This window comes from Haematobia irritans, chromosome 5 (assembly GCF_050003625.1).
Source record: "Haematobia irritans isolate KBUSLIRL chromosome 5, ASM5000362v1, whole genome shotgun sequence".
Classification (NCBI taxonomy): domain Eukaryota; kingdom Metazoa; phylum Arthropoda; class Insecta; order Diptera; family Muscidae; genus Haematobia; species Haematobia irritans.
In genome coordinates, this window is record NC_134401.1 from 4,225,844 (window position 1) to 4,252,425 (window position 26,582).

The window sequence follows — 26,582 nt, forward strand, 5'->3', positions numbered from 1 at the left end:
TCGGATTTTTCGGTTTACACAAGTTTTATAAATAATTTTGTCAGATATTCTTCATTTAAATAATTCCTAGCTCCATGTTTGTTTAATCCTTTCTTGGGAGTTATTTTAAGGTTTTTCCCAAACCTCAGCAAAGACATTTTCCCCACCATGTTTGAATATCTGCTCTCTTTCATTCTCAAAAAAGATCTCGTTTAGAATCCACGAGCTTTCTTTTAGAGAGTTGTAATAATGACATATTCTATTAAAATCATTCCCACCATGTACACATTTCTGCTTTTGTTTCCTATTTCCTTAAAAGGGAGCTCTTAAATATATTTTTGCCAATGATATATTTTAGGATCCCATAGCTCCCTCTCTGTCTCTCTCTCTCTTAGTGAGTCATCACATCATATAAAATCACATTTTCTCAAAAAATTCTTTTCTCTTCCACTGTGTAGTTCATTTATTCCGCATGTAGAGAATTGGGCAGACAGCCAGACATAAAATCATACACAATCGTACAAACACACAAACAAAGATTTGTTTGTAGCTATGTCTACTGCTACCCATATTGCAATTCTACTGTCTGCAATGGAATAGGACCAAGTTATTCTAACTCTTAGTTGTTTTACAATCATACACATACATTAAAGCAAGTGAGGATATCCTTCGTTGAATATGAGTGTATGTGTGTGTGTGTATGGACTTGTGAATGTTTACCAAGAGTATATGGAGGATATGGTATTTCACTTCTGGTTGAAATACTCTCCAACTCAGAACAAAATAAATGTAACATAAACATGAAGAGTCAACACAAACCTCCAGCCAGAGATGGAAATGTTTTGCTTGCAATAACAAATTGCATTAAATTTATGCTTTTAGTTTACTTTCAATGCACTTGGAATTTAAATGAAAAAAAATCAAATGATATATCAGAAATTTATGTATTAGAGTTAAGATTAAAAGTTTCCTCTAATGGGATCATGTTTGCAAACAGCCTTTTTGCATTAAATGGAGTATTATAATATGATTAGAAAAGGAAGCAGGAGGTATGTAGCAAAATACCATTAACGAAAACTTTTTATTGATTTTTCCATTGATGGTTATAAGATGGATAACCAGGAATAACTAGGAAAATTTACGTAATTGAGTTTTTAATATGCATAGATTAGACTATACTTTTTATACCCACCACCATAGAATAGAGACGGGGGTATAATAAGTTTGTCATTCAGTTTGTAACACATCGAAATATCGATTTCCGACTATATAAAGCATACATAAAGTAAAGTATTTTGATAGTATGATCTAACACGAAAATTAAAATTTTTAAAGATAGTGAATTTATAGAATGTTTACAATATAGAATGTTTTGAATGTTTACAAAATTTTATTTTTATACAAAATGTTGCAAAAATTTAATTTCTATAGAAAAATTTGTCAAGATGTTTACTTCTATAGAAAATTTTGTCTAAAATTAAAAAAAAAAAAATATTTTATTTCTATAGAATCTTTTATACTTCTACAGAAATTTTTCTCAAAAAATGCGTATATCGCTCCCATTTAAAAACGAAGCACACACTGAAAAACAGTGAACCCACCAGGAAGAAATGTTTCGGTTAATTTTAGAAAATTTTGAATATTTGTAGAAAATTTTAACTAAACAGTATTACAAACGTTGGCATCACGCCGATGTCATCAAAATAAGTAAATATTTTTCGACAAATTCAAGAAAATTTATTAGACATAACTAAGTTTTTTCACTTGTTAAAGAAAATTTTGTAGTTTGAAGGAAAAACTTGGAGTTCAAAATTGCAAGAATGTCTTTAGTGATATACGAAGTTCATGACGGACGCATTTTTGGTAAAATTTACAAATTTAAAGAAATTCTGAACTATGTTGTAGAAGGTACGAATTTAGTTAATCATTATGCTTCATTTGAGTTTAGTTTTTCCTCGGTTTTAGTTAATTTAACTAACGTAAACAAAAAATTATTAGAGTAAAGGAAACTTTCCCCAAACATAATATTTCCATGAACTAAAATAAAGTTAAATTGGCTTTAGTGAAATAGAGAGTTCACTTTTTTTTGAGTGCAATCACGGTTGTCACTCGATCCAAAAAATAAGCTACAAAAATTTTAAATACTATAGAAAATTTTGTCAAAATATTATTTCTATAAAAAATCTTGTCAATATTGTATTTCCATAAAAAATTCTGTCAACATTTTTTTTTTCTATAGTACATTTCATCAAAATTTTATTTCTATAGAAAATTTTGGCAAAATGTTATTCCTATAGAAAATTTAATTTCTATAAAAAGATTTTTCAAAATTGTATTTCTTTAGAAAAGTTTTTCAAAATTTTCATTTCTATTGAAAATTTTCTCAAAATTTTATTTTTATTGACAATTTTCTCAAAATTTTATTTCTATAGAAATTTTTTGCAACATTTTATTCCTAGAGAAAATCTTGTCAAAATTTTGAAAAAATATAGAAATAAAATTTTGAAAAAAATTTCTTTAGAAATATAATTTTCTATAGGAATAAAATTTTGCCAAAATTTTCTATAGAAATAACATTTTGATAAAATGTACTATAGAAATAAAATTTTGATAAAATATCCCAGCAAAAAAATTTGGAAGAACTTCTAAAGGCACAACTTTAAAAGCACTTCCAACAATGTCCTTCCAGAGATGTTCTATATTTTAACTACTCAGGAAGTTCTTTTAATTCAATTTTTTATAACTTGCTTTTTTCATACTTTTAAAGGGCAATTTTAACAGGTTTTGTTTGAAATATGTTAAAAACAGGGTAAGGATTAATAAAATGGTATAAATTATTAAAATTTTGTCGAAAAAATTTCTGAATTCATTCTAGAAAAATTGCGAAATTTTGAAAATATTTGCGATCTGAAACCCTTCAGACAATCGTCAGATTGCATTAAAAATCATAAAAAATTATAAAAATTAATTATTCGTAAAAATACCACAAAATTTTTTAATTCACATCCAAAACACTGAATTCGGACCACATCTAAAGAAGTGATGCATATTCAGTGCAACGGCTGTTGAAATGGTGGACATCCGTCCTATGACAAGCCCATGTTAAATGCATCGCTTCTGCGCCAATTGTGCACCACTTCCGGATCCAAAAAGAACATTTTCATTACTTTTTTGGCGACGCTTTTTTTGCTGGGATACTATAGAAATAAAATTTTGACAAAAAATTTTATGGAAATAAAATTTTGACAAATTTTGTATAGAAATAATATTTTGATACAATTTTCTATAGGATTTCAAATTTTTTGTAGATTATTTTTGGATCGAGTGGCAACCGTGATAGTGCTTCGTTTTTAAATGGGACCTATAATCGCATTCTGGGATTGGTCATTGGTGGCAACAATACACTGTTTTGCTATTCTGAATAGCATTGTATCGCATCATATTTGATTTTCATTTCTCAAAAATTAAATGATTCCTACAAACATGACATGATTAATGTATTTAATATTTTCTCTCCCTCTCTCTCTCTGTCTCTCTTCCTATGTTGCCATATTTCCAATACATAAGATTTATATTGCCAACAGACGTATCTCAAGAAGATCATTAAAATTTTTCATTACAAAATCTTCTTAGAAAATCTTTTTTCCACTTGTCTGTAATCAACATTTCCCAATTATCCTTCAGTAAAGATAGAACTTCGTAGAACCTACATAAATAATAAATGTACCCTGCCCATTATTAAGCAACAATTACTACACATTTTCCAATATCCTAAATTATATTGTCATTCTGGAGAATTCATTCATAATGTCCTTGTTGTCATTAAGACTCTTAGCTGGCACAAAGATGTAAGCAGCCTCATTGACTTATGTCAATAAGTTCAACAATCAATCACATTAATTATGTCTAACAAATCCGGCCACTTCTAAATATTAACAAATTAACAGTATTACAAGTGCGCCATCTATACAACCCATCACCACCACCTCCCCATACCATATTCACCCCAAAATGATATAATGGTCTGGCTCATCTGGTACTGGTGTGTGTGGCTTGTTGTGTCTTTCCGCCTGTTCGTTCGTCTTTCCTTCCTTTATACCATTTGCCTATCTATGTATTTGCTATGCTATGCTTTCCTGGTTTCTAACCTGTCCAGGCTATTGAGAAAATGTTGAAGAGTATTTTTTTGCTGTTTGGCAGTTGACTTGAATGATGGCGTGAAGTACACTCTTTGCATACCGCATACCCTTCTCGTTATCCTGGTCCTATGAATACAAGCTTAACATCTGTACAGTGTATACACTGTGCACTGTGCAATGGGCACGTTATACGGCGCGAACACATCCAAATATTTTTCAACAGCCCAATCTAAATAAATTCTGAGAGCAACACAAGGACCCTCTTGAAAAGCAGGAATACAGAATGCCTTCCAAAATGAATGGATGGCAGGCAGACAAGCAAGAAAACCCCCCAAAAAAACTGAGTGTAAATTATATATCATTATAAAGTCCATAATCATTTTGCTTGCATATATTGTTGTTTTTTGTTGGTTTTCCATCATCATCATCAACAAAAAATGACATCATGTCAACATTTCAAGATTACAAAACTACTACATGACAACCGTACAATGTTTAAACAACAACAACAAACACATTGCCAAACAACAGAAAGGACATAAGTGGCAGGATATTAAGTAGCCTTCTATTTGTGTTGGTAAGTGGTATTCTTAACCACTATTGCCCAGCAGCAAAACCAGGAGGCAAAAGAGCCTTTATTCTATTAAATTCCCATTAACACGACTTACGGTGTTTAAGCGAATATCAAAATATAACGCTCTTAAATTAGTTTTCGCTATGCGATAGAATAAGAGAGTCATGTAATTCCAATAAAAATCAAACATCATAAGAGAACTATGCAATTCATAATAAGCATCACTCACGGCATGTTAAGCGAATATCAAAATGTATATCTCTTTAATTACTTTTCTTTGTGCAAGAGACTAAGAAAGTTATGGAATTCCTAATAAGCATCACTCACGGCATGTTAAGCGAATTTCAAAATTGATTACTCTTCAATTACTTTTCGTTATGCAAGAGAGTAAGAGAGCTATGAAATTCCCAATAAACATCACTCACGGCATGTTAAGCGAATTTCAAAATTTATTACTCTTCAATTACTTTTCGTTATGCAAGAGAGTAAGAGAGCTATGAAATTCCCAATAAACATCACTCGCGGCGTGTTAAGCGAATATCAAAATATAACGCTCTTAAATAACATTTCGTTATGCAAGATACTAGAGAACTATGGAATTCCCAATAAACATCAAACATCATAAGAGAACTATGAAATTCCTAATAACCATCACTAAGTTAAGCGAATAGCAATAAATTTTGCTCTTAAATTACTTTTCGTTATGCGAGAGAGTTATGGAATTCATTAAGCGACAATCGAAATTTTCACTCTTAAATTACTTTTCGTTATGCAAGAGAGTAAGAGAGTTATGAAATTTATAATAAACATCACTCAAACATTTTAGACAGTATACTAAAGGCCTTTTCGCTTAAGGCCTTCCGAAACCCTTCCTTTAAAAGGCTTTTCTAAAAAGAAAAACTCCAAAAACTAAAATCCATAATTTTCGAATACCTTTTAGGAGGCCTTAATGTCCATAACCTTCTTTACTACCCACATTTGATTTACCATCCTTACTACTTAACTACCCAATATTAAGTTATTTTGTATTTTTGAGAATGACAGGGTCGAAAGGGCAAAAGCTTATGAACGACCTACTACCCTTAAAAAGAATTCAATTTAAATGTCTTTGATGGTTCAGCGGCCGACCGACTGACTGACTGACTACTCGTAGTTGAGTGAATGAATGACAGGCATACAACTTACTTGACTGTTTAGCGTATGGTATGGCGGCATTTAGGTTTTGAACATTTCAATGGGGTTTGTTGCCTGTCAAAGGATAATGCTTGGGTATTATACGCTTTTATTTGATTAATTTTGATGAATCACTTAAGCTCTTCATTTTGAGCCATAAATTGAGGGAGTGGGGTGGGGTGAGTAGTGGAGATTTACTGTGATTTTTTGGGTAAATCAAGTAAAAGCATAGAGATATGATTGAGAGAAGTTAATAGGCCTTGTTATGATGTCATATGTAAAAGGACGTGAGGTCCACCAAAATGTTGGACGGTTTATTTCTTGTTGCTAAATTTTATTCTCCCTTTTTTCCAGGCAGGGGGACTTTATTTTTATTTATTTTGGCTAACAGAATAAAATAATCTCTTGTTTCTATCAACGCTCGACCAAATAAAATCTATGAAGCTTAAATTTCTTTTCTTCACTTGGTTAGAGCCAGGAAATATTCAATGTTTTGTTCGAGGGTTCTCTGTTTTTTTCCATAAGAATAAACAACGTAAAAAAGTAATAATTATCCTTAGAATCTCCTCACAATGGAGCTTGCTTGCCTACTGCCATTGCCACAGGAAAAGTCCTTCAATTGTTTAAATGTGTCTGCCTGCATAAATACTATATGGAGTACAATACTCGTACAGCAGCAGGGACTAAAGCAAAAGCTAAGAGTATGGCACATTATAAACAAAACACCAACAACAGTTATACGCCAGGAATGGCTACAACGGCGACAACCACACCAGCTGTAACCGGAATACTAGAAGCTGAGTACAATGTGGATATTGTCGAGGGAGTCGTACATTTAATGTTTCAGCTCTGCTCTGCTAAGCTCGTAAAATTTTATGAGTATTTTTTTCCAAGCGAATTGTTTCGCTTTCGAGAGTGGTTGATTCTACTGTCTAACCATACCTCCGTCCTGGCTGATTGTTGTTGTTGCTATTATAATTCCTAGAGCTAAAAGTTGGGTTTGGGACTGGCTATAGACGTTGTCTGGTGGTGCCAAAACAGTCAGCTCTAGCCAACCTTTCTGCCAGGATATACCAGGCTGTTGATGGAATCATGATGATGTTGCTAAGCACAAAAGTTTTTATGTACGAAAATGTTTTGTTAATAAAAAAAACATACACGAACAGAAGGTACAACTGGAATAAAATGTTCTCTGGCTAAGTTTGCTTAAATGTTTGTTGGGTATTCAATTCATTGTTGTCAAAAAGCCAAAAGCTGAATTCCAGAATCAGATGGAATAAGAGGCATCCTGACTATGGAGCCAACAATGGTACCAGACGCAATTCGTTTATGAATGGAAACCAAATTCTTATTGCGATGGACTACATCAGTCAATGAATCGACAATAGTTTTTTTTTTTTTATAAAATTAAATTCGTTTTGCAGCATTTGCCAATTTATGTTAATTTTTTGGAATTTATTTTAATATTAAATTCAAATGATCTATATACTATTTAATTATCTATTCCATGTATTTTATATTGTAACACCTTTGTAGAGAATTAACATGCTTTTAAGACACATTTTTCCTTTAGTGTACAGTTTCATATGTGTAAGTGATGTTTATTAGGAATTCCATAGCTCTCTTACTCTCTCGCATAAAGAAAATTAATTTGAGTGTGATATAATTTGATATTCGCTTAAACACCGTGAAAGATGTTTATTAGGCATTTCTTAGCTCTCTTACTCTCTTGCATAACGAAATGTACTTTAAGAGTGATATATTTTCATGTTTGCTTTAACATCGTGACCGATAGTTATTAGGAATTTCGTGGCTCTCTTACTCTCTTGCATACTTTTCGTTACGCAAGAGAACCACGAAATTTAAGAGTGATATATTTTCATGTTTGCTTTAACACCGTGAGCGGTGTTTAATAGGAATTCCATAGCTATCTTACTCTCTCGCATAAAGAAAAGTAATTTAAGAGTGATATATTTTCATGTTCGCTTTAACGGCGTTAGTGATGTTTATTGAGAATTTCATAGCTCACTTATTATCTCGAAAAGTAATCTAAGAACGCTGTATTTTGATATTCACTTAAACACTGCTCATCACAATGGACTGAATAGCCTAAGTGAGCCTGATACATCGGGCTGCCACCTAGCCTAAACACACCTCATTTTATTAATTTGCATTATCCAGAGAGTAAAGTCTTAAATCAGTTTATATAGGAAATTTGGTTTTGGTTAAATGATTTAAATTTTTTATTATCATTTATTATTATCATATCATATTCCTTCTCTGCGTGTAGGTACACAGCATTTTCATGCACTTCTTTTTAAATTATTTAAAATACAATTCGTTGCAATAGGCGACCACAACACAAATGAGAAATACCACAACCTTGTAGGCAAGAGCAAACATAAGTAGGAATAAATATATATTCTCCAGATACAGCATTCATGCATTTTATGAAAATTTTATAGTTGACAAACATGCAATGACATAGTCTGCCAGAGGAATGATAACGATGGCGAAGATGTCTATGAGTACAATGGAGTATATACATTTGAAGAGTCATTCAAGAAGTTTCATATTAAATATAAATTTGAAAAAAATACAACAACAAAACAAATATATACAGTGAGCGCCATGAATTTAAGGTATGACATTTAAAAAATTTAATTAGTTTTAATTTGTATATAAAAATTCCTAAGAAAATTTATAGAAAACAAAATGTTAATTAATTATTAATTGTTTATCATACTAAGGAGAAAGAAAGACGGACACAAAAAAAAAATTAATAATATATAATTTTTTAATAATATATAAAAATTAAAACTTAGGGTAAAATTGCGAAATTGGAACTGTCAAACAGCGATTAAGACTGAGGATGGATATATGTAAGAATATATAATCAGCGTTGCCAGCATAGGGGATTTTTCCCCAAATGGGGGATATCCAATCCAAATTATCCCCCAAATGGGGGATATTTGGATTGGATGGAGACGAAACTTTTGAGTTTGGGACTTGGAGAAATTCCATAAATTTGGTGATTTTTTCGAAATCTGTTTAGTATAATAAATCAGGTTAAAAATGAAGCATTCGGCCCAATTTTTCTCAGCCCGATTAAAACATTTTCTAGGGAGCCACCGTGGTGCAATGGTTAGCATGCTCGCCTTGCATGCATAAGGTCGTGGGTTCGATTCCTGCTTCGACCGAACACCAAAAAGTTTTTCAGCGGTGGATTATCTCACCTCAGTAATGCTGGTGACATTTCTGAGGGTTTCAAAACTTCTCTAAGTGGTTTCACTGTAATGTGGAACGCCGTTCGGACTCGTCTATAAAAAGGAGGTCTCTTGTCATTGAGCTTAACATGGAATCGGGCAGCACTCAGTGATAAGAGAGAAGTTCACCAATGTGGTATCACAATGGACTGAATAGTCTAAGTGAGCCTGATACATCAGGCTGCCACCTAACCTAACCTAAAACATTTTCTACAATGAAATTATTTCGTGAGGACTCGAGCTTATACGTTTCCCTCTCATCAGTGTTCATTACTGATTTATACACATACAGAAATGATGAAGATGATTCGCCTTCATATTGATCTACCAGCCAATTTTATTACATGAATATTTAGATGTTAAATTGTCGTTGATAAATACATGGTGATCGAACTCATATATTCAGTTCTCGAACATTCGGAAGATTATCACCGGTCAGCTTAATTTGTATATCGAAATCTTAATTTTTTACAGCTCGTAAGTTGGTATGAAAATACATTTTGTATATATTTTTTAATTTTCAAATTGTTACTGATTTTCTACCAGAGTAAAAAATCTTCTTAATTTTTTCATAACAAACTTGTCCAAAATTTATTGGAGATTTTTGTGAAGAATTTTAATTTAATTTGGGGGTACTTGGGGACGAAAGCGTCCTAATTTGGGGACAAGAATCAGAAAAATACTGACTTTGTCTAAAGAACTTCTTACTCTACAATTCTCTCTATGTGAGAGTAAGCTTGAGAGGACGAGAATACAGTGGTGCCAATTTGACGTTTTTTGATTTCCAAAAAGCACCAACTTGATGCTTTTCGGCGTATCCATTTAGTGATTTTGGGTATTGGGTTGTAAGAGATTATAATATATTTTTGGCCCTTTTTTCCATTCGGGAATTGGTTTACTCAAAAAAATTACATTTTTCCATTATCAAATTTAGATTTTTTCAACAATCATTGTAGCATGAAACCTCTTGAGTTAACAACGTGGAACGTGTGGTTTATTAAATTCATGGACAATTCATGTACTTTAAGGCATTAAATATTGTACTCGTATTTGTCTCATTCAATGTGGATGGTGTTGGTATTCATAATACAGGAGATCAAGGCAGAAGGAAACCCCTAACATAGCAATCAACAACATCGTCGTCATCCATATCAACGTCAACAATGCTATTATAACCTAGGCCAGGAAGAGAGAATTACGGTAGTGGCAATCGTATGACGATATGCAAATACCTACAAAAATACACACATGGACACACAGTATACGAGTATATGCTCTGGAATATATATAAACATATCTGTATAAATACATCTACGTATAGACTCTCCTTGGGGATATGAGATATATGTTACATATATGTGTACGCACATAGCCATTGCAAGTGTTTGTATGTAGACAATTTAAAGTGGTTTTTGAGTTTGCATTTTATATTCACTAGTGGAATCCTTAAGGATAATAAATGCAGTTCCATATGCATGCCTGATCCTAAAGTGCATATCAACGGACTTATATTTATGTATACTGTCAGATAAACATACAAATACAAATTCTTATTACTCTTAATTCCTGTACACTCGAATACAGGTAAACATAAATTTTACTCATACCGTATGGCTTAAAATGAATCTGGTTGTGTTGAAGTGCAATTTCTACACTTGAGCATAAATATCAACCAACTCTGAAGTATTCCAGTATGTTTACGTTCTCTCTCTCTAGCCCCAATCATATTTATTCGGAAAATGTGATTGAATGACTGCACTCATTTATATTAATAAGATGTAAAATTGGAATGAAAATCATTTTCGTATTCAGGGACCCTCTTGATAATGGTAGAATGGTATATTTTAAGCAACAAGGGATTCATCCAATTAGTAATAAAATTAAATAAAATTTTATTTCTAAAGAAAATTTTGTCAAAATTTTATTTCTAGCGAAAATTTCATCAAAATTTTATTTCTAGCGAAAATTTTGTCAAAACTTTATTTCTACCGAAAATTTTGTCAAAATTTTATTTCTATAGACAATTTTGTCAAAATTTTATTGCTATAGAAATTTTTGTCAAAATTTTATTTCTATAGAAAATTTTGTCAAAATTTTATTTCTATAGCAAATTGTGTCAAAATTTTATTTCTATAGAAAATTGTGTCAAAATTTTATTTTCTTTCTTTTTAATTTTTGACAAAATATTAATTATTAAAAACAAATTGTCAAAATTTTATTTCTTAAGAAAATTTTGCCAAGATTTTATTTCTACCGAAAATTTTGTCAAAAATTTATTTACATAGCAACTTTTGTCAAATTGTATTTCCATAGAAAATTTTGTCAAAATTTTATTTGTATGGAAAATTTTGTCAACATTTTATTTTTATAGAAAATTTTATCAAAATTTTATTTCTATAGATAATTTTGTCAAAATTTTATTTCTATAGAAAATTGTGTCAAAATTTTATTTCTATAGAAAATTTTGTCAAAATTTTATTTCTATAGAAATTATTGTCAAAATTTTATTTCTAAAGAAAATTTTGTTAAAATTTTATTTCCTAGAAAATTTTGTCAAAACATTATTTCCATAGAAAAATTTGTCAACATTTTATTTCTACAGAAAATTGTGTCAAAAATTTATTTCTGTAGAAAATTTTGTCAAAAATTTAATTCTTAAAAAAATTGTCAAAATTTTATTTTTATAGAAAATTTTGTTAAAATTTTATTTCTACCGAAAATTTTGTTAAAATTATATTTCAATAGAAAATTGTGTCAAAATTTTATTTCTATAGAAAATTTTGTCAAAATTTTATTGCTATAGAAAATTTTGTCAAAATTTTATTTCTATAGAAAATTTTGCCAAAATTTTATTTCTATAGAAAATTTTGTCAAAATTTTATTTCTATAGAAAATGTTGTCAAAATTTTATTTATAGAAAATTTTGTCAAAATTGTATTTCTATAGAAAATTTTGTCAAAATTTTATTTCTAAAGAAAATTTTGTCAAAATTTTATTTCTATAGAAAGTTTTGTCAAAAATTTTATTTCTATAGAAAATGTTGTCAAAATTTTATTTATAGAAAATTTTGTCAAAATTGTATTTCTATAGAAAATTTTAAAAGTTTATTTCTCCTCTTTGCAAAATATACCAAAACATAAAGTATTCTACCAAACAGTTAAAAATTTACCATTTTTGGTAGAATTCTACCAACTGTGGCAATCGTGCTTCGAACTCAATTACAATTGGGCAAAAATATTTCTCTATACCAAATTTGAAAAGATTAGGTTCTTTCCTTTTATACTACCAAAATATTTTTCATATTTTAAGCTTGATCCTTTTCGGAATTTGCCAACTAATTTGAATAAAATTCCAAGGAACAATTTTAAAAAATATAAGGTTTGAATTTTATACTGACTAAAAAGAATTGCTAAACAAGAAGAAAACGGTTATGAAAACGCTCCTCAAAAATTCCACACATGTCAATTTACTTTTTGTTTTTCGTCTCCGAACAGGTACACTAATTTACATAAAATTGAAGAAATGAGCAGCTTAAGCAATGTGGTTGGTCTTGATGAAGGCACCAAAACCAAAACTGAAGATTTTTTTCATATCATCATTTGCTTATAGCTCATTTGTATGGCATGTTCATTACTTTGCATCTCAATAAAAAAAGTGGAGGTAACATGACAAGGAAAAACTCCGAAATGATAAAAAGCAACACCTAAATGAAATTGACGACGAATGTCACGAATTCTTTTGGGGAAAATTGAGGCGAAACGAATCTTGAAAAATAATAATATGCCCTCTACTCTACCAAAAAAACAGTCACAAAAAAAATATTGAGGTATGAAACATATGCTCTCTATAAGGACGTGTTGGTATGCCATATAATCCTAATTGGTGAAGTTACTGGAATTCTTATATGAATTTTGCATAAAATATTCATGAAGATATATGTCGCCTTTACCAGGATAGAGTAATAAAAATATGAATGCTGGTGGTATTGCATACATACATTTTCGTAAGGTAAGGCTTATACAAACAAGGCCTTCAAAAAATATTATTTTGGTTTTAATAAAAAGAGGGGCCACACCTACGACTAGAATTTTTTTTTATATTGGGAGTAATCCTATTATATTAACCCGTTTCAAACTACATATAGTGTTTTGAAGCGGACAATTGTACCGCCTTAAAGTATGCAATGGAAATTTTCTATTCTAGGTAAACCAAGTCAGTCTTCTGAAAATAGGTGATTTTAGATGAACTGAATATAAAATGGCATTTAGATTAATTTAGATCTAATTTGAAAAAATTTATTTCACAATTTCATAGATAAAAAAATGCCATAAATTCATTTAATTCCTATTTTTTTGTGTAAAAGAGTGTGCCATTTTTTGTAGCAATTTCCTAATATTAGTGTGTCATCTTTCATTGCGAATAATACTAATCGATGAAGCAGGCTCTAAATCAAATTACTGTGGGTTCATGAAAATTATTTATAGTTAAAATTCTCTCAATATAGGATCGTTTGCTTCACTTAAAAATTGTCCATATTTTTATTTTATTTAATTTATTTAATTCCAATTTTTTTTGTGTAAAAAAGTATGCCACTTTTTTTTAGCAATTTCCTAATATTAGTGTGTCATCTTTCATTGCAAATAATACTAATCGATGAAAATTATTATGTTATAGTTAAAATTCGCTCAATATAGGATCGTTTGCTTCACTTAAAAATTTTCCATATTTTTATTTTATTTTATTTTATTTTATTTTATTTAGTTACTGAACTAAAAAAAGAGAAAAAATTATACACAACTGATGCATACAATTTTACTAAATTCGAATTTACTAAATTCGAATATCCTAAAATTTGTAAATTTTCCATTTTTTGGGTTAAAGAAAATTGTGTAATATATTAATTTAATAAAATTTCTTGAACCTATCGCCCTAAAATATGCTACAAATTTTATAACCCTAAAATTATGCTATAACTTTATCCTATTTTTCCAGCTATCAAAAACATAACAACGACACTCTTCACGTTCTAAAAAGGCCCATTTTGTTTGCTTTCCATTAAAATCTCCATACCCAAAAAAAGAAAAAATCTCTTTACCCATATGATTTTCAGTGGTATTGTTGATGTACTTGGATACTTACATATAACTGTCAAGCGTGCCGGTGGTGATGCCTGACGTGCACCATTTGCCACATTGGTGGCAATACATACATAATCACCGCCATCGCTCTCACGACTAACAGATTCAATGTGTAAATCGGAGCCATTTTGATAGATGCGACTGGAATTTTGGATTAATTGACCTAAATAGAAAAAAAGAAAAAACAAAAAGCAAAAATGCAATAAAATCAGCAAGTGCCCATATACATGCGACCAATGATATTTCAAATGCTTTAGGAGACAAATTAATTGACATAGAACAAACTATTGAAGCAATAATTACCATTGAGAGTCCAGGAGTAGATTAAACCTCGAGTGGGTGTAGCATGACAATTAAAATCGGCTGTATCTCCCTCGGCAATAGACTGTGAAACAGGCAATATGAGGAATCGCGATGAGGTTTCAGCCAGGCATACAGCTGAAATTAAAAAAGACAAGACAAACATGACATACACTCAAAATTAAATATTGGTAAGAATCAAAAAATGTTACAGACTAAAACTAAAGGGCTAAAGCGTATAAGTGTTATAAGCACCCAAAGGATATTTTAAAAGTGTGTTTTTTGCTCTTTTCCTTTCCTTCTTTTTTCTGGCCATTTGGTAGAAAAGTTTTTTTTTCTTTTTTTAACGAAATAATAGTTCTTGGCAAATAATTATTTTATGGTGCAATCACATGTTACGGTTGAAAGCGAAATTCGTAAAAAATTATAAGGATGACCAGGCAAAATGATAGTCAACTGGATGACTGTATACCGCAAGTTCAAAATCTCAAAAAGAACAAGTATTTTACCATTGATTAAAACCCAGCATTATGCCATAAAACTTGTCAAAGAGAAAAAGATCTCAAATGAGGCAGATCAAAAGCAAAACAAGACAATCATCAAAAGCCAGAAATTTTTATTCTTTTTGCCTCTTTGATCCTATAGAATTCCATATTATTTCAAAATCCCACATAATCACATTGGCATTTCATCCACTATTCTCTATGCACATATATAAAATTCAACGTTCGCACAGAATTACCCAGCATATCATCCAACTGAACTGAACCAAAGCGAACCAAAAACGAAAACATTAAATTCCATCCAAAAAAGAAATCACAAAACTACAGATTGAACTGTTCATGCATGAAGAATCGATTTTCGCCATTAACCATCAGCAACATTTATTTTGAGGCAACAGTGGTCGTTTGCTGTCTCGTCTATACCTCGGAACATACACCACCGCTTCTCACATGGTCTCATGCCATATCCTCAGATGATGGCAAAGGCTGACTTATTAAATGACAGCAAGATAGACAGACTGACTGACAGACTCATATAAAACGGTCGAACGGAAGGACCGCAGGACGGTGAGGACAGACAATAACAAACCATCGGGCAAAGTAAGTTTCGTTCACATTGAATCATTTATGTGGATGTGGATGCCTGGTTCTGGTTTAGTGTCATGCATATGGGTCGTTTGTAAGCCGGTTTTCAATTTTGAGACGAGGTGAGTATTAAAATAAGGAAGTTCTAATGGAAATCAACAATTTTGAAAAAAAGAGATTAAAGAGACTGAGATTTGAATTTCTTCAAGCAAACCAAAACCGCCAAAGAAACCTAAGGTTTACTTTAGAAAGTTTAAACTACAATACATTGCTACACTCAAAAAAAAAGTTTACATGGATTCAAAGATTTTTATCTTCCCTTAAGGATTTGGTATTAATTCCGGGCCAAAGATGCGGCTTCTTTAAAATAAACACTGTTTTTAGGGAGTTATCTAGGGAGCCACCGTGGTGCAATGATTAGCATGCCCGCCTTGCATACACAAGGTCGTGGGTTCGATTCCTGCTTCGACCGAACACCAAAAAGTTTTTCAGCGGTGGATTATCCCACCTCAGTAATGCTGGTGACATTTCTGAGGATTTCAAATCTTCTCTAAGTGGTTTCACTGCAATGTGAACGGCTATAAAAAGAAGGTCCCTTGTCATTGAGCTTAACATGGTATCGGACAGCACTCAGTGATAAGAGAGAAGTTCACCAATGTGGTATCACAATGGACTGAATAGTCTAATTGAGCCTGAAATATCAGGCTGCCACTATACCTAACCTAACCTAACCTAAGGAGTTATCTATCTTTAGATCAAGGATCTATAAAATTAAAATTAGGATACAGCTCTCATTTTTCAAATTTTTATTCTATTATTGCGATGTATAAAAAAACGCTATTCATGTTCAAAAAAATCCAATTTATAACAGATACTTCAAAGTAAAATTAAAACCAAAAATACAAAATCCCCACACACAAAAAAATTTTTTTCTGATTCAATCACGAAATTAATTGATCCAATTAATTTTTTAATTGAAATGTCTTCAATCACAGAATTGATAGTATCAATTAAAAAATTAATTGACAGTCAATTAAAAAATTAATTGATCCAATTAAATATTTAATTGATACTATTAATTTGTGTGATTGATTTTTATTTCAATTAAAAAATTTGTTTAATCAATTAAATTTTTAATTGAATATTTTTTAAAACTCAATTAAGATTTTAATTGGAACAATTTTCGTGAAATTTTTTTCTGTGCAATGAAGTCTTAGCCTAAATTTGAAGCTTTTTTATCTTTGATCCAAAGATTCAATATTTCATTTAATTTATTCTTACTTTAAATCAAAAATGTCTTTCTTCACTTTAAGGGAAATTAGTCTTACTTCAAAGTCATACATTTAAAGAAAATAATTTTTTAACCAAAGATTATGAACTTTCTTTAAAATAACATTTCTTTATTTTAAAGAAATTTGTCCTCAATATTGTGTAAATTTCGTGACCTAAAGTTTAAGTTGCATAATCTTTCATATTAGGTCAAACATTTTCTCAGTGTAGTGGGTACACTGGAAAAATATTATCGTGAGGCCGAAAATATCTTGTCCTTAAAATACAAATGCAAATTTTGCTTAGCCTAGTTTTAGTGTTCCAATGCCAATATGGAAAATATTTATAGCTTATTTAGATTAAAGCCTCTACTTTAAAATAACATCGAGAAATAAATCGATAATCAGTGGGGAAAAAGAGTTTGGTGTTGTTTTCCAATGTCCTCCTAAGTGGACATCGGTAGTCAAAGGGTTAATATTAATGAAGTCGTCTTTAAATTGTTTGACCTTTGGTATCTTGACTACTGGCCAAATACGCAAAACTCAAATTTACCATAAAAGAAAATTGTATCTTAAAGTTATCTTTACTTCAATTCTCCGCTTCTTTGGCTCGGAATCAATACCAAAATGTTTAATGTAAAGACAAAATCTTTGGAATTGGACAAGCTTTATACTGTTAAAAAATCTTCGAGGTGATCAAATTCCTTCCCTGCGTGTTCACTGAATTATTACATTAAAATTATTCTCTCATAAGTGGACATTTCCCAAATGTTAACAACATTTTGGCAATCGTGTTTGTCAAATTCTGAAAGGTTTCACTGTAATTTAATTGTATATCTTTTAATTAATTTTTTCACTTCAATACAAAATTCCAAAGGGCATAGCGAAATTTTTTCCCCAAAAACTAAAAACGCTTAGTTTGAATTTATTTTTAAGAATTTTAAATTTCCTTTTAATTCATTTTTTCACTTCAATACTAAATTTCCAAGGACATAGCGAATTTTTTTTCCCAAAAACTAACAACGCTTAGTTTGAATTTATTTTTAAAAATTTTAATTTTTTTTTTTTAAGAGTTTAAAATTTTTTATTTAATATATATATATATATATATTTTTTTTTTTTTGTTATCAAATTCATCATACCACCCTTCGATAGCTACTATTAGAAGCCTTCTCTGATGGAATTCGCTAAATCAGCCAAATTCCTTTTAACTTCACCATATCGGCTATTCGCCCCCCCCCCCCCATCCATTAAGTTTAGATGCTCTTTCTGTTGCCGTCGTCGATGTTTTTGTTATTACTGTTCATCTTCATCATCCTCGTCAACAGCAGCTTTGCCTTTATCATCGCCGTCATTTTTTTGTGCTTTATTTTCAATATGAACTACTACTATTCCTCCTAAGTTGTGTGAACTGCGTCATTTCTTTCCCGCTTAAGCAAAGCGAGCAAAAAATCACACATACGCACAATATCCCAGAAGGTAAAGAATTTCAAGGAATTATAGGGAACACACAATGCAGAATGTAATGATAGGGTTTATAATGCTGACACATCAACTTCGATATCCGAAATTGCTGTGAATCCATTTCTGGAATGAAACCCATGCGAGTGAGTGAGTACATGGATAAAAGGCAAGAAAACTTATAACACACTTGAAGAGTTAGTACCACAAGCAAGGAATTGCTAAAATCTTATAAACAGACGGACTGAGGACGGACATAACTGAACATCGAAGGGTATATGGTAACACACGGTGGGCCATGGATGGACAACGAAAGCAAAAAAACAAAAAAGAGAATCGAATGAATAAAAATTTCTTGGTAGGATGGACTATCGGCCCACGTTCTTTGACAACTGCGACACGTAATTGTAATGTTGTTGTGTTGTGTTGTTAGTGGGCACTTGACTAATCATTGCTACCATCGCTTCTATTGATGATGACGATGGTTTGTTCTATAATAATCTGACTGTGCTGAATGACAATTCCCCGGTAGTTTTACGCATGTTGCCTACATTGTACCTGATCTCCTTCTGGTTTTGCTATTTTTTTGTTCCCTTTGTCCTTTTTCCCATTGTCGGGGAGTAGTATTATATTTCGCTTTGTGTGGAAAATGTTACAATTCCATTTTCATGGTATATAAGTGAAGGAGACACAAAAAACCGACACACACACATACACACTTGATGTGCAAATTATCTGTTTGAAGTGGCCGGGATAAGTATTTCCATGCATTCATCTAGACAACCGTCAGTTAGTCAGTCATCCATCCACATTGTTATTCAATAGAGCTCTTCAGTATGCAATGAAGCTCTTTATGGTGTACAAGGAAAACAACGACAACAACAACAACAACTTAAACTGGAAATTGTCTCTAGACCATGTCCTATAGCATAGATTATGATTTGCAATACAACCTTTGGAGAGAACAAAACATAAAAAAGAGAGACCGAGTTAGAAACATAAAGAGAGAAAGAGAGAGAGAGTACAAAGGTAATTCATTTGGAATAAATAGCCATATACACGTATTTGTATAAAATTGCATAGCTGGGCTACATAAATATGTAAATGATCCAGAAAGGATACCTATGAAATGTCCTTACACAAAAGGCCATATTCAGTATTCAAAGGACACAAAGAGAAATATTTGCCAATATAGGAAAACTTGTTAGAAATTGATGAGATTAGATTCTTGGGTAATTTAGGCTATTTAAATGGGCCCTCCTTCATGTGCCTATCGAATATTTAGATAGGAATTACAATATATCCCACGTACCTTTGGCTGTATAACATAAACACTAATACCAGCACAACAATTGTATGCATCAGCATTTAAGGAACCCTCATTAATTCACATTGAACATTGTTGAAAATGAATAATTTCGCATACATACGAAATCTTTTTGTGTGATTTTGACATAACCCAACAATTTAAAAATATCTATAAATATATTTAATTATGAAAGGATATTCTTGATGCGGAATTTCGCTGATGGCTGTATTGTATACAAAAAGATACTAATTAAAATAATAGGGATGTAATGTGACATAGGGTTAATTTATGACTTGTAAAACTTTGAACTGACAGAAGATTCTTGGGTGAAGTTATCTCATAAATTTAAAAGAATAGGGTCAAACAACAATAATTTTCATAATTATAATTTTCATCGAGTACTGTAAATTATACACTCTAAGGAATCGTTATATATATTTTTTTTGCAGCTGAATACATTTGGTAGCCAAAACCAATCATAAAAAGTTTTTTTCAGCGGTGGTTTATCCCCTCTCAGTATATTCGCACCGAATATATCACTTAAATTAAAAGTGAAAAAATGAATGAAAACTGAATACTATACATTTTTTAGAATTTTATCAAAACTTGAATGGAATGAAACACTCGTATTGATTACGTATCATTTTGCCTTTTGAAATTAATTGACTAAAACAAAAACGAACTTGGACAAAGTTGCACACCAGAAAACTATAATCATTCTTTAAAGTTATGATCACACATCAACATTTCCTTCAGTCCGACAAAAGCCGAAAATATAAATACTCCCATAAAAGTAACAACATTCAAGAATTGTTTCCACACATACTCAAAAAAAGCAATTGCTTTAAGTACTCTGTTCTCCAGATTTGGTTGTTTTTTTTTCTCGAACAGTCCCATTATCTATTCAATCGTTAACAAGTCTCTTGGTTTTGGCCTAATAAGGGATTTGTGTATTTACATTTTTGTTATTATTGTGCAAAAGAGATCACATACACACAGACACACAATAGCAGCACAAAGGCTACAAACAAATCCTCTTGAGGTCTTTGAAATCAATGAATACGAATTGAGTAGTCCTAGTCATTGTAGGTACTTACTTACTTACATTTATTCTATATAACCACACTTACAAATGCATGGCTAGGTTAAGAGACAAGAGACAGGAGTAGAGTATTGTGTTTAGTACTTACTCGCTTTGTGAGTTCTTTGATATGTAATACAGACGAGTATGTAACAAATCCCCTTTGTGTATTTGCTCAAAGAGACAACAACAAAATTATGGATGGCATTGTTGTTTTTGTGTGGATAGCAAAAAATTTACAAAATCTATACCCAGAGATTGCTTTACATAAAGGGTGATTCTTTTGAGGTTAGGATTTTCATGCATTAGTATTTGACAGATCACGTGGGATTTCAGACATGGTGTCAAAGAGAAAGATGCTCAGTATGCTTTGACATTTCATCATGAATAGACTTACTAACGAGCCACAACGTCGAATTTTCAGTGAATGGGCCCTAGAAAAGTTGGCAGAAAATCCGCTTTTTTATCGACAAATTTTGTTCAGCGATGAGGCTCATTTCTGGTTGAATGGCTACGTAAATAAGCAAAATTGCCGCATTTGGAGTGAAGAGCAACCAGAAGCCGTTCAAGAACTGCCCATGCATCCCGAAAAATGCACTGTTTGGTGTGGTTTGTACGCTGGTGGAATCATTGGACCGTATTTTTTCAAAGATGCTGTTGGACGCAACGTTACGGTGAATGGCGATCGCTATCGTTCGATGCTAACAAACTTTTTGTTGCCAAAAATGGAAGAACTGAACTTGGTTGACATGTGGTTTCAACAAGATGGCGCTACATGCCACACAGCTCGCGATTCTATGGCCATTTTGAGGGAAAACTTCGGAGAACAATTCATCTCAAGAAATGGACCGGTAAGTTGGCCACCAAGATCATGCGATTTGACGCCTTTAGACTATTTTTTGTGGGGCTACGTCAAGTCTAAAGTCTACAGAAATAAGCCAGCAACTATTCCAGCTTTGGAAGACAACATTTCCGAAGAAATTCGGGCTATTCCGGCCGAAATGCTCGAAAAAGTTGCCCAAAATTGGACTTTCCGAATGGACCACCTAAGACGCAGCCGCGGTCAACATTTAAATGAAATTATCTTCAAAAAGTAAATGTCATGGACCAATCTAACGTTTCAAATAAAGAACCGATGAGATTTTGCAAATTTTATGCGTTTTTTTTTTTAAAAAAGTTATCAAGCTCCTAACAAATCACCCTTTATTTACGTGTGAGTGTATGTAAATGTTACCTAATAAGTACTCACAGAAAATACCAAACATTGAATGGCTGTGTAGAAAAAAAAAGAACCTTTGGTCCAAAGGCTTGTTTTGACATTGTGTCTTTTAATGTTGAAAATACATTTGCATTTTTGATTAATAGGAGAGTTTGTTTTCCAATTCAATTTTCATCAATGTGTCTATTGGGGACAATAAATTTGAAAAAAAATAAAAATAAAAATTGTCAATCTAATTTATCTTTAAACAAGTAAATACAACAGATTAATGTCGCTCTACTTCATGTTTTATACTGTTACGAATGTGATATTTCTAGATTTAAGTTTATTTAAATTAGTTTACGTTAATTTAAATTTCAAATTGTAACGATAAAATTACGTCATAACTTGTTAGAGTCATTTCTTTATTTTCTAGTACTTTCTTAAACATCTTTTGTGTTTCCAATCGTTCATTGTAAAAGTAACGCCTTTTGTTTTATGCCTGCACGACATCTACCTAATCTAGTAGAATGCACTAGATTATTAGCATAAGCCTAAAAGTATGTGTGCCATATCACCTGTAAAATAACGCCGATAGAATATTCCAGATGGCTGTAGGCAATGAAGATGACCAGTTGAATATGTGGTGTTAGATAAATTGTAACAAGATAGTTCTAGAAGGTTGTAGGCCAGACTATCCAGAATTTTCGAAATCGTCAAATCACGGTATATAAGCCCCTGGCGGAGGGTGCAGTCAAGTCAGTCGTAAGCTAAAGTTTATACAGTACACATCGTAGAGCAAATAAGTGAAGCCATCAGTTAAACTAATAAATTGTAGATTGTCGTTATTTAAAAAGGACTGTGTTTTAATTATCGGGTTATTAAACACGCCTCAATATAAAAACGTAACAATACGATTGTTTCATAAATTGGAAATTTCTTTTATACATAGGAACTTTTTGCTATTATTACTGTGGAGTAACAAATTTTAAGAGCTAGCATTTATAGGAAAATTGTTTAATCTTGTATTTCTAGGAAAGAAATCGAGACATCGTATATCAAAATGTTGTATATTGCCCGTTTTGACTTTGGATGATTAAGGGCGCCTATATCTACTTTACTAAATACAACTAAGGTGAAGTGCACTTTTCGATCGATTTTTTACCTTCCTTGTTATGTTAATTAATGCTGTGCATTCTTAATAACATGAAAATCGATTTTTCAGATTTGTTTCACATTGATTAGTTGGTTTCAGAGATCATGAAGTCATCTCCTTGACATCTGAATTCGTTTGGTAAAAAAATATGATTTTCTTATAAATAGTCCATCTGATCGACCAATTATACCCTTGGTTCGAAGGATTAGGATCGAAGAGTTTCAGCTTTTCGGGAATTTCCTGATAGCCCAAGCGAACGGTTTATTGGAGGAATGCTGCTTATTTTTTCCGTTGGCAATCAAATTTTGCGGTATGAGTCTAGAAAATGTATAATCAAAATTTATTATCAATCGTAGGATTCTCAGTATTATTATTGATTTATTCTGAACATAGCGGAATAAATACAAAAAAAGAGAGGACCAAATAAACTGATACAAATGAGTTAGAAAACTATGGGACCACAAAAACAAACGACGACTATGTCCTAGCAGGCTACGTTAAAGCTCCGAGCGCTGAAAAGGTCGGAGGGGTGACGAGATAGCTTGGAGTAAGTCATCGCCAATACAATTCTGGAGAATATATGTTGCGAACATTAGTATATGTAAGACATGTAAGAAGAATGAAGAAACTTTGGGGTATATTCTCCATAACGCCCTATTTTTGCAAGACAAAAATCTTTCGATTGGGAAGAAAGTAAGGTTGTTAATAAGATATTCGGTAAATTGGAAATACGTGAAGGAAATGGAGTTACTAAGTTATGAATGGAAACTCTCCGTTGAACTTAGTGTAAAACAACTCGGAAAACCGGAAGAAAACTAAAATTTATTTGTATTTTAGTTTTCTTCCGTTTTGTATTTTAAGTGAACGTGCTAGCCATTGCATCGTGTACGAAGGAGTTATGAAAGATGGCCAAAACTAGGGAGGACAATTAGGGCGTACAATAAGACGGGTATTCTGTCTTCACTGAAAAAAAATGATGCCCGGTTCCAAAGATTTTGTCTTTACTTAAAAAATTTTGGTATTGATTCCGAGCCAAAGAAGCGGAGAGTACAATTAAGGATACTTTTAAGACACAATTCTCTTTTAAATTTGGGTTTTGTGTACTTGCAAATTTTAATTTTTCGCTTTTTCAGCTTTTTTCTTCATATGCTATCAAAGTCCTTTAAAAACGAGTTAACGACAACTTTATTTTCCAAATTAAGACTTGACTTCCAGTAGAAATTATGATATGTTTCAAGTAATAAACGTCTTTAAAATGAAGTGTTGGAAAAAATTGTCCTATATTTGAACGATTTTTTGCTTTGTACTCAAGATGCAAAAAGGCAACAAATTTAAAGACAATTTCATTAAATGTAAAGAATTTTTCTGAATTATTAAAGTCAAGTTGACCTTAGCCCAAAAATGTTTTCTTTCATGTTATGATACCCATTTTTAAGTGAAATCACTTAATTATAAGGATAATACGACTTCATTGAAATGTTTATCGACTTTTGGACAAGGAAAAAAACTTTATATTAGAGAAATGCGTCTTCTATGCTAAGCAAAATTTGCATTCGTATTTTAAAGACATGAAATCTTTGACCTCACGACAATATTGTTTTCAGTGTTAGACATGAAGCGACGAAATTCCGACTCCAATCCTTCGCTTTCGAAGGACGTGTTAAACTTGGCCGGGAGAGGATTCCATATATTTTGTATTTAAAGTGGTAATGCTAACCATTGTACCGTAGATACGAAGAAGTTATGAATGACAAAGACGGAAAGGACAAGGAGGACAATTAGACCGTACAATAAGACAAGTTTTCGGTATAGCTATGTATAGATATGAAGCAGAGGAATTTACAGCGCAAACCTACCAAAGATTGAAGATTTCCTCAATTTTAAATATTGTCTGTTTGATCTAATCCAACGTAATTTTTCCTACAGATAAAAGCTTGAGGTAAAAGACAAAAAGATCTAACTTTTCAGAGTGTGTCCTAAATTTTTACCATTTCTTGAATTTTTTACTCCTTTGTTTTTTATATATATATTTATATATATATATTTACGATTTCATTATCATGAATATGTGGCTTTCCACTCCCAAAATATTGAGGCCTTTTCTTCTACTCTTTGAGGTTGATAGACTCAAAGATGGCTAGAACAAAACGTATCGGCCCAGTTCTCCTTTTGTTTGTTACTCTTATAATTTATCCTCCACCGAAAGGGAAGGACTTTATCAAACTTGGAAATATTTGTCTTTGTTAAATATTTTCTTATTTGTTTTTTTTTCGGTACTTGTACTTACCATTCCAACTGCAGATAATCAGCAAAATTGATGCTATCCTTGTTATTGCCTTTGTCATATTCAAAAGATCCATGTTTCAAGTATGTCCAGGCGGGGATGAAAGCTAAGAAAACTAGCTCAGACGTTTGGTTTAGAGTATCCAATTAGTTAATTGATGAAATGATGATAAGCCGTGGTGGTGAAGTCTCTTTACAAGTCACTTTGCATTATACTTTAACTATAAGACCATCAATGTCCTTTATCCTTTTTTGAAAATCCTTTGATATAGTTCTTTTTTGCTTTCTTATAAGAGGATATCTGTGTTTTTTGTTTAAGTATGGTTTTGAATCCAAATATGGAAACTTTGAACAAACATTTGTTGAGTTTACAACTAATTAAAGTCACTAGAAATGTCTGTCTGTTTTTAGCAAATTCATATCCTTGGACAGGTAATCATTTGAGTAAAGATGAAATTTTACGTTTTGAGTTTGCCGCTTTTTTTCTTGAGAAGTCTAGAATTGGTTTTGTCTTTTAGCTATTCATCCACATGTAGAGCACAAAATGTCTCTCTATCTGTCTGGCATATTGACTATGAATATACCTGAGTATAAATCTATGTGTGTGAGTGTGTAAATAAATCACTGTCTCAAAAACATAAAAATTGAATGAATAAAGGGAACACACAACGAGCTCACAGACTCTTCACTCTTACTGAAGTATGCAGTAGCAGTAGACTTCGTTGATTCTTTTTTATGCCGCTATTGTTGCTGTTGTTGTTGTTGATGATGATGTTTTTAGAGCTCCACTGGTGAGCACAGTTAATTTGTATATTGACTTTATTTGTCTGCCGAGTTGTTGAGAGCCCCGTTCGTTCGTTCTTTCGTTCAGAGACGATTCATGTAATTGGGACTGCAACATTGGTTTGACTTCATTTATGATTGTTTGTGGGGGTATATGTGAATGTGTGGCTGTTAATATTTGAGTTGGCCCTATGTAAATACAAGGATTTTTTTTGGGTTTTTTGTTTTGAATGCACAACACTCACTCACTCATTCATATCATATCTCATTGGCAACGATGATACAATTCTGGTATTCGTTGTGTTGTTGTTGTTATTTGTTTTCACTTAATATTAATTGATATTTGGATAGTTATAATAGCATAAGATAGTCAAGCTCTCTCTTCA

General features: G+C 31.7%; 1 protein-coding gene across 1 annotated transcript in view; it reads right to left on the bottom strand.

Moving 5' to 3' along the window:
• Window positions 1-25,558, bottom strand: part of otk (protein tyrosine kinase 7) — a 51,085-nt gene extending 25,527 nt beyond the window's left edge. The window contains exons 1-3 of the mRNA XM_075311237.1: window positions 25,418-25,558; window positions 14,573-14,707; window positions 14,271-14,432 (exon numbers count right to left, since the gene is read on the bottom strand). Of these exons, the coding sequence (XP_075167352.1) occupies window positions 14,271-14,432; window positions 14,573-14,707; window positions 25,418-25,490 (370 nt within the window). The 5' untranslated portion in view covers window positions 25,491-25,558. The remainder of the gene's footprint in view (window positions 1-14,270; window positions 14,433-14,572; window positions 14,708-25,417) is intronic.
• Window positions 25,559-26,582: the final 1,024 nt, after the last annotated feature.